Source organism: Seriola aureovittata, chromosome 17 (genome assembly GCF_021018895.1).
Source record: "Seriola aureovittata isolate HTS-2021-v1 ecotype China chromosome 17, ASM2101889v1, whole genome shotgun sequence".
Lineage (NCBI taxonomy): Eukaryota > Metazoa > Chordata > Actinopteri > Carangiformes > Carangidae > Seriola > Seriola aureovittata.
In genome coordinates, this window is record NC_079380.1 from 15,098,222 (window position 1) to 15,108,420 (window position 10,199).

The 10,199-nt window shown below is 43.2% G+C and overlaps 1 protein-coding gene across 1 annotated transcript in view; it reads right to left on the bottom strand.

Moving 5' to 3' along the window:
* Positions 1 to 10,199, bottom strand: part of fam20ca (FAM20C golgi associated secretory pathway kinase a) — a 53,428-nt gene extending 43,229 nt beyond the window's left edge. Inside the window, exons 1-3 of the mRNA XM_056401123.1 lie at positions 8,726 to 10,199; positions 7,788 to 7,972; positions 3,323 to 3,401 (exon numbers count right to left, since the gene is read on the bottom strand). Of these exons, the coding sequence (XP_056257098.1) occupies positions 3,323 to 3,401; positions 7,788 to 7,972; positions 8,726 to 9,285 (824 nt within the window). The 5' untranslated portion in view covers positions 9,286 to 10,199. The remainder of the gene's footprint in view (positions 1 to 3,322; positions 3,402 to 7,787; positions 7,973 to 8,725) is intronic.

The following is a 10,199-nucleotide window of genomic DNA, read 5'->3' on the forward strand; positions in this document are numbered from 1 at the left end:
CGAGGGGGCTGGAAACAGGCTTGTCAAACAGCGCCTGATGGAGAAATTAATTCTTTCTTTGCATATCTGAGGCTTACCCCCTCCCTCAATCCCTCAACCCTCCATCTGACAAATCCAATTAGCATGACATGAACATTATGGTTCTGTATACACACTACAACCAGCATCTTGGCAGGGGATGGGTAGGCTGGGCACCAGAGACATGAGCCAGACAGATGCCGAGGCCTGGCATGGAGGGTCTCCGTTCGGCCTGTAACCTGGCTCTAGCTGGAAGACTCAGTTCCTTGACAGGTTGGCAGTGCCAACTGCTCCCTTACCCTGTGGTCACTGCTTCACATCTGTCTTCCAATACCGGCCCTCTCTCTTTTCACTTGCCACTTCATTTCCCCCTTTTCCTCTACAGCCTTTGACCATTTTTATCTCACAGCCGTCCTTTATTCCCATCTGTAGTTCCAATTTAATCTATTTTGTATGAATTTTTGTTGCCTAAAGGAAAGATTTTCCCATGGTGACATCATTAAGATTCATCCGGTTTTTAATTTTTGGTTTTTTAGTAGTGGTTTTATTAGTGCAGATACCTGCAGTTTCTCAAAGACGGACCTCTTAAAATTGATTTACAATATCCACAAATGAGGAACTATTTTTGGAGGAGTACATTTTTGATTGTCAGATGAAGTCTTGGGAGGGAAAGGGTTTTAAATACTATAATAAATATTACTGAGATTATTCCTCGTTGGGGGAGAAACAAGCCGCTGTGACCTCAAAGACTAAATGAGCATTTTTTTCCCTGTCTTTAAATCACCAAACACAATCACAGAGTTAGTCAGACAGATAAAATGAAGCTCCAAACTTTTCTCCCAGAGCAGTGCAGAGAAAACATCGCATGGAGGTGTCTGGCAAGCTGTCAGCCTGTTTAGTCTCCTGGCCCATGCCAGTGTAGAAATTTGCATTCGACTCAAAGGAGGCCTAAAACATCAAACAGTCTTTTGAAGCACCACTTGATGCTGCACAATGGGACAGGTGAAGAAAAACAATGCAGCACAGCAACACTCTGAACTACTGTACCCAGAATGCACCAATGCTCCTAAAATAAAAGTGGGACACATCAATGCCATGGCATGAAACAACAGAACTTCACGAGGTTCTTTAACAAAAGTACTACAAAGGTTATTTTCCTACATTATATCTCTCAGATATTTTTGTATTTCTGCTCTGAGGACTTTTGTATGATATCGTAAACACTGGAGACAAATGACAGTGACAGTCAAAGCAAGGAGCTTGAATAAAATATGACAGGCTAAATGAAGAGCTGCAGAAATGTGTAGCATATAATTCAGAAACTGACATGTAATTACTGTCAAAACGGTTTGTGACAGTAGCTGGGAAAGACTTTTTTTACATGTGAGAAATCAGCAATTTACATTTTCAAGTTCACTGGACAAAGAGTCCAATGTATGCACCATTTACACCATTATTTAAGTTTTAAAATGAAAATCAGAGCACATGTAATTTATTCATCCCTACTCATCTACCCTATAGATTCTCTGAACTCTGAACTTCACTGACTTTTAAACTTTCAATCATCTGAAGCTAAACTGAAAAATGTGGCAGCAGACGTACAATTCTGTCACTGGGATTGTGTATTGTCGTAGTAAAATTTAAATAATAAATAGTTATGACACAATATGACACAATAAAAAGTTTTGACACAACCTCTACTCCCAAGGGACTCATCGTCTGTGCTCTGCATGTCACTCACAACACTCGGGATTACAATTTATGATGCACCACTTCCTCCTTATACTGTTAACACCGCAGGCTGCTCTGAGCACCAGCCGGGGACCTGAGCACACCTCAAGATGACCCGCACACATACTACACTCATGCATGTGCACATATTGTCCAATTGTCCATGCTGCCTCGAAGCAGCCCCCGAATGTCCAGTCCAGTCTAATAGCTACTCAAAAATACCCCCACAGACACACACATACAAACGCAGGGTAATCTCAGTTCTTGTTAGATATGATTACGCCCGATGATGCCTGCTGGGTGCTGCTGTTGACTTGAAAGGTTTGTGTGCAACGAGGGCTATAAAAGATGCTCAGATTGCCATTGTTTGGACCATATTCTCTGAGGCCAATTTTGTAAACAATGCCTCATATCCCAACAGGCTGCAGAACTCAGGCACTGATTGACCTTGAAGTGAAATGTCAAGTTAGGACACGGAGTCATTTAAACATGTTGAAAATCCTGAATTGCCACTGCTGCTGATGTACATGAAGGGATAAAGTTTCATAGCTGAGCTGAATACAGCGTTAGAGCACCAAACACTGGGTGAATAAACATTTGAATAAACTGCAGCCGCTTCATAAATCAAGCCCCGACAGTGAAGAGATATTCAGCAGCAACATTTCATCATTCATTTTCAAGTTGATGTTGAACTCCCAGGCCTGGACTCCTTATCCTCCTACTAATGTGACTTTGGATGGTATGGAAATGGACTTGGTTCACTTGAAATAAAGAAAAATCACAATCTATACCTGTGCCGGTCATCATGATACGACGCTTTGAGCTTCGGCAAGCATCACTCACACAAAAGCATCCCCTCTATCTGTCTCTACCTCTTTCCCTCTGTCTCCATCTCTTTCTTCCACAATCTAATACTCTCCACCGAGGCTCCCATGCAGAAAAACCATTCTGCATTTCATAGCAATCAAACCAGGTTCCTGAGCAATTACTTGTGATTGCAGCCCAGTTGACCTGGACATTGTTTATCCCTGTTGGCATGAGGGATCCATCGGGCAAAAATCCCCGACAGCTGAGAGGGAGGGTGTTTCTTTTTCATGTGCAATGCGTCTTTGCCAGCATATATGCCTCCCCAAAGACGCCTTCACGACGGCTCAGTGCTCATTTTAATTAACACATAAGCCTGTTGATGTTAATTAAAAAGCAGACAGACGATTCCCCATCAGAAAAAGATCACACAGAGGGGAGAGCTGTGTATCTGAACACACCGAAAGATGCATCGGCAGCGCTTGGCACTTATTCAGATGAGATTTTGTGTAGCCCTCTTGAAACATATGCATTACAAGTGGGCGCATCAAACCAAGTGTATCAAACAGATTTTTGATGTTAGGGGGGGCAGATTTGCTGAAATCTGAGAAATGTGTTTAGGAAAGCCAGGAAAGTGCTGTTAGATGTTTTTACCATGGATACTCCAACAATGATAATAATATCTGCAATACACAGAGGATACGGGGTAGTCTAATATGTCTGAGTAGTTTAACTGTGCTCTCATACATTCAGCTGCTGTGCTACTTACTTCATAGGCTTGAATAGCGCTTGTCCATAGTTCTGGAAAGTCATGATCAGCTTCAACTGGGTGCCTCCTGATTTCATGGCTGGGAAGAAAACAATGGAGATGTCAGATCATCGTGTAAACCGTTTAAAGCATTAACACACACACACACACACACACACACACACATAAACATAAATACACACACGCATAAACATAAATACACACAGATACAGTCGCACATATGCACAGCTGTTCCCTTATTTGCCAATTTGGAGAACGCAATTTTGCATGAATGCATAATAGAGCTATCACATCTGCTGACCAATTTGCCAGGCACTGTACAATCAAAGTGCTACCGTGGCAGTTAGGAGCTGGGCGTGACTGTGAAAAAGCATCTGCTGAAAACTAATACATGACTGGTTCTGGGCTTGATGGAGGGATGAACATGGAAATGGACAATTTTTCAGAGCGTAACAGCGTGACTGTGACTTTGAGACAGAGAAAAAATCCACAGTGCATGAGTGAAAGTCCACTGAAACTACAGCATAATAATAGAGTGCATTTATTCTATGACTTAAAACACTTTGCTTCAATAAAAATCTAAATTTAAATTGTTCCCTACTGACCTGATTCTGATCAGATGCTTCTCTGAGAGCCTCCATAGACTGTAACACACTCTGTGACCACTTCCCCTCTCGCTCCCACAAACTGACCTCATGTAGCCAACCCTGGGACAGAGAGGAGCCATGGCACATGTCTCTGACTATCACTCATGTCTCCAAGAGGCTGAAGGAGAGCTTCCTGCCTCCACCCGACTCAAACAAAAGGGACAGTAAGGCCTGTCTAAATGCACTGTGTTTCTGTCATAATGGACAGGATTTTGGGGGGATTTGCCCATTTATTACAGCGCATTAACTTGAGCATATTACACAACACGGGACTTCTGCCTAACCCCAATATCAACATAAGCCCCCCGTAGTGGACCCACTTACTGACTGGCTTGCTGGCTGAGGAGATGGCTGCACTCTACCCCCTGCTCAGAGCTGTCTTTAGTGTTTATTGACTTTCTTGCTGTTCCTCTCAGAGCTCTCTGAGTTTGTTCCTCTGCATGTTTTTTCTTTTTTTTTTTTGTTTGTATATGTCATCCACTTACTCGTATTCTCTCTGTTATGCTCTGTCTGTCTCACTTAATCTTACTCACCGCTGGCAAGCCTCCCCATTTACCGTGACTCATTTTCAAAAGCTTTTGAATTTTACATACACTGTTGCACAAAGTACAACCTACATAACCTCAGGCCAGTGCCTTTCCTTTACGACAGAGGATGGATACTGGGTGAAATCAAAGCCAGAGAATACACTGAGAGTATTAGGCCTACACATGCGCCAGATTTGCTGAAGTCAGGTCAAGTGGTTGGTGCCCCGGAGTAATCTTTAAACTTGCTATAGCTATACATCAAGCCTAAAACCTTTGAGAGATTGCAATTGACTGAACTATGTTTTATGTAATGCTGTGACCTTGAACCCGTAAGCCACAATCCTTGAGGGGCTGACCTCAATTCACTGCTTGGTACTGGCTGTTTATAAAATTTAGTTTCTAATCAAAAACTACAAAAGGTAATCCCCTGTGGAAAACCCAGGCAAAGCTCAGCTGATTGTTTCTGTGGATTGTATCTGCGCTGACATGCAACCAAACATGAACAACAGTGATCTTCAACAAGACGTTCTTTTGATTCTCCTAAAGGCCATCCGTCTCAGTATCTGCCAGTGAATGCGTGAGTTTCTGTTGATCTAACCATCTATCTCTCGCTCCGTTCCTCCACACGTCCACAGATGAATCAATGTCCCTGTCTGTCTGTGCCTCTACACCTTCACGTTCTCTGGTCTTTCACAAACGCTCCGAGCCCCATCCGCCCACCACCATCAAGATTCCCCCTCCCGTGCTTCGATGATAAATCCATCCTGCTCTCACCTGAGCCGCCTCACTGTACTGTGCGTATGATTTATGAGTCCAGCTGAAGACTGAACAAAAGGCCACAGCCTGCCCCAACAGAGAGACAGACACAGAGGGAGGGAAGAGAGGGAGGGAGGGGGGGGGAGAGAGAGAGAGAGAGAGAGAGAGGAGCTCTATTGCGGAGAAAATGCTGAACGGGGAAACTTTCTAATGCTGTCTCTGTTTTGTAATTTTAGTGAGACAGATAAGTGGTAAGTGTGTGCACCAATTATGGGGCACAAAAGCTGTAATGCATGCTTCCAGACACACACACACACAAACACACACACGCCGCACTGGGTTTTCACAGACAGTGTTTTTATAGGTGTGTCTGGGCACAGATTGATGGTTTATATACTAGGGGACAAAAACACACACAAACTACTGAAGTGCAGGCTGAGATGTGTAGTGTGAATGATGGTGAGCTGCCCGCGAGAGATGGAGGGACTAATAACAATGCGACAGCCGATATGGATAACCTACACACACCAGCAGAGAAGAACAGTATAGCAAAAATAATATTCCTAACTATTTCAGTTAGTATTGTGATTATGGTTATTAGTCACAGCTATTTGTCTCCAATATTTTCACACAGAGACAAGTTCCCTTTCTTAAAGACTGGGTCAACATGGTCAATCAATATAATTAGCAGTTAAAACTGAAGTGAATTACATCTACAGTGCATCATTCATCAGTGCAGAAAAAAACAATGGAGAATGATGCAGATCAGATACAGTTTAGCTTGCTTTTAAAACTTGCAGAGAAGACTTGTCTTTAGTGCTACTTCTGTGTCATGGCACATTTTTACTTTCTGCAGCCACAGTCTGATGTCTTGATGCCCAAGTTCACTCACTTCTGAAAAGAATTTGCACTGATTTCATGGCCGCTTTAAAAGCAAAGTATCTGCAAATGACAGACAGCAATGGATGTTTAAGAAAGAAATCAATGTTTACAGATTCAGACTTTATAGAAGCAAATTCTTCTCAAACGTTCCTTCCCTTTACTTTGCCATTTTTGCCAAAGTTTTCTTTTTTAGTCATGTTTCTTTAATATCTCTTAGGGGACTTAAACTCTTGAATGTCTTTGAATGAAATCACAGCTTCTACACAAACAAAACTTCCCAGTATATCATCACTAACAATTAAGTCATCCAGCAGCGCTAACGCACATCTTAACCAGCATGCCAGCCCACACACACAATTTTCTCTCACACACTGACACACCCACATTATTTGATAAACATAGATTGTTAGGATCTATGTCAAACCACGGTGGGGAAAAGGTAGCTGAACACAGATTTCATAAACACGCACACACAAGGAGAAGTGAAGGTAAAGAACCAGATGTGTGTGACTGTGGCTTCACACTCTTATTGTGATTCATGGTACGCTCAGATCTCACACTAGGGTTTAACTGGTTTGAGTTTTTTAATACCAAAAGTACAAATACTCTTTGGTGTATTTACCATGCAGAATTTTAGTTGCATTTATATGTTAGGAAACTAAAACTTGTATCAGTTAAACTGACAGTTGAACTGTTATGTGAATAAATGTCAAAAGATTAATTGCAGCAGTACCAACCAAAACTCCATCACACTAATGCTGAACAACACACAGGTTAATAGCTGATATTACATACTGAGTCATGCCACACAAATATCTTGGCATTTGGATTGATGAGAAGTTATCCTTTAAGAATCATATCAAATATGGTGAGTAAATTAAAGGAAAAGATTGGCTTTTTCTTTAGGAATAAATCCTGCTTCCCTTTGCACTGTAGAAAAACTCTTGTTGGAGCAAGCTTTTTAAAATCAGATTTAGATTACGGTGACATCTTGTACAGTCATGCTTCGGCTGCACTTCTAAAACCCCTTGATGCTGTCTACCACTCTGCTCTCAGGTTCATTACTGGTGAAGCTTATAATACTCATCATTGCATCCTGTATAAAAAAGTGTGATGGTCCTCTCACTCCGAGAGGCGTGATTTGCATATGTGTTTGTTTATTTAGAAAGCCTTCATTGAAAAACTTCATATCTAACATCTATGTTAGTTTGGTCCTCTGGACCATATTACACCAGGACTATTCCCTGGCATACACTCCATGTCCCCTGACTTCACACAGAGCTTGGAAGAACTGCATGTGGCTTCTTTGCACCATCCAACTGGAACTCACTACACAGCACTTTCAAAATGAATTTGTTGGGGCCTCTTGCTCATTTTAGATTCTTAATCTCTAACCTTTTCCTTTGTTTGTACCTGTTTTAATTGATTCTTGTCATCACATTATTTATTAATTGAATTTATATGTTAATTAAGTTCTTTTTGAATTGGTCGACATCATTGTAAATAATCAATAAACAAATAATCAATATTGACCTCATACTTATGCTAACCTGTGCACATATATGGTACCATACATCCTACTATCACCTGCACTCCACACACAACACACACATAGACACACCTTGGTAACAAAGCTCTCCCTGACTGACTCACCCACGCTAGTGATTCTCTGTGTGACCAGGTCCTTGAGTAAGGCGTCCAACACAGGACTGTGTCTGGCATACAACTCATAGCGGTTGATCCCAATGTGGAAACGTAGCCAGTTGGGGTACGATTCTGCGGTCACCTCCCCCGTTGGAGAGAACTCCTCCTCCTCCTCGTTCCCCTGATCATTGTGCCTGAAAACGAGGAGAGGAGAGGAGAAGAGAGGAGAAGAGAGGAGAGGAGAGGAGAGGAGAGGAGAGGAGAGGAGAGGAGAGGAGAGGAGAGAAGGCTTAACGAGAAGTTGTGGTGCAAGCAGATTCCTGTTAAGATTATTTTTAGTGTATGTAATAGATGGTTACAGTATTTCTTGCAGTCTCTAACTGTATCAGACTAAATGATGCTGAAAGAACTGGTACGAAACACTCCATCTTAATAACACACACACACACTTAATGAATATATGGTTAAAATGCAGCCACACTGACTTCCGATAATCCAAGCATGTTTAAAAATCCAGCAGGATGGTAACTCGAGTTGCATGCTCAAATGGACAAAGTGGAATGACAATAGAGATGATAGAGATGGGTGGATGCAGCAGATGGATGAGTGGACATTATACTGGAGGCAGACAAGAGACAGAAACTGACAGGATGGATGGAAGGACCTGTCTGCTGCATGATGACATATAGATAGATAGATAGATAGATAGATAGATAGATAGATAGATAGATAGATAGATAGATAGATATTTGTAGGCCTGTGCGAATGTAAGGCAGCATGAACTTGTTTCAAACAGCATCGAAACCTTAAAAAACATAAAAGCTGATGGAACTGCAGGAAGCTACTTACTCAACCTTCTCATCACCAATCACATATGTTGAGGGCAGTCTGACTGTTCACTGTCCCACTTGTAACCCTTTAACTTTAACATATTCCCATCATCTTACCATCCTTGGTTCCCTGCTGCTCTTGGATAAAACCTGATGTCAGTGTTGACGTTAAACAAAGTGTCATCGTCCGTAAGTGGAGGAAGGTCAACCTTGTATAAGGGATGCTCAAACAGAGCAGACAGTCGGGAGACACCGTGGGCAGAGACGGTCCGACCCCCACTTGCGTCTCCGATGAGCGGCTTGTGGTCCTCCGCCTTCCGCACCGACGGTCTCATCCGCCTGAAGGAGTCCGCTCTGTCCCCGGCTGCCGTGATCCTTTCCAGGGAATGGGACGTGAGGTTGGAGCTCGGCTCGTTGCTGAAATCCTGCAGGATTCTCAGCGTGTGCTTGTTAGGCCAGCCCGCTTCAGCCGCCGACCTGGCGCGCTGCTTCCCCCAGCCCTGCGACTCCCCGCCCGGGTGATGAGCGCACTGACAGCCGCCGTCCCCGCTGTCCGCTCCCGCCGCCCGCTTCTCTAGTTTCGGTAACAAGTCTATCATGATATGCATGGTGCACGCTACCAAGAACACCATGAGTATCAGCACTCTGAATTTACGGAACAATATCATCTTTATCATGTTTTCTTTACACTGAGTAAGCTTTAAGCGCAGCGCACCTTACTGCACCGACACTGATGTCCAATAACAGTGTTATTCGATGACAAAGCAGCGATGTTGGTTTGAGGATTTACTATGATCATTGCAAACATAATGCGTGCCAGCCTATGTTAAAAACTCCATCATGCGCCCAGTCTTTATTTTTTACAATAGTCCCAATTCTTCCCAGACAGGTGGACAGACCGACACATTGTGGGCTCTGGATACTTCACTGGCAGCGGCTCAGAAAGTGCTCTCCATACACTGCGTTGTTGAAATTCAGTGTCAGGAGGACGGAGCACTAAATAAATCGTTAAAGAAGAGGTAACATGAGGGAAGGGGGGTCCTGTTAAAAGCACCGATATTCTTCCTTAAACCTGCTTCCTTGTGTTGCTGCCAGCACGGAGTGAGATGTCAAATGTGTCTTAACTGTCTTTCGGGGGTGGGGGGGTGGGAAGTAACGAGAGAGATTGATTTAGTCCATAAAACAAAGCCTCCCTGGTAGCCTGTTAAGGATTAATTTGTAACCAAAAAAAAAAAAAAAACAAACAAACAAACAAAAAAAAGCAAATGAAAATTCCACGAAAATAACAGGTGATCCGCGAGATGCTTGGATGCTGTCCCGCTTCTTGACAAGAGCTGCTGCTGTCTGCGAGCCTCGTTGAAGTCGAATCAGGGACTGGCTGGCAGGTGCAGGGATCCTGTTTGTCATTTGTCCTCTTAACACTGCCTTGTCTTCCTTCCAAGTGCTCATCCAGGGTGGGTGTGTTAAATATTATGATCGGAGCCCTCGGAGCCCAGCCTCGGTGGCGTCATGAGGAAGAGATTGGCTGCGTCTGCACATACAAGTCGCACTAGTGACATGAAAGGCGAGCTTCGGGGAGGAAAAGCTGTGG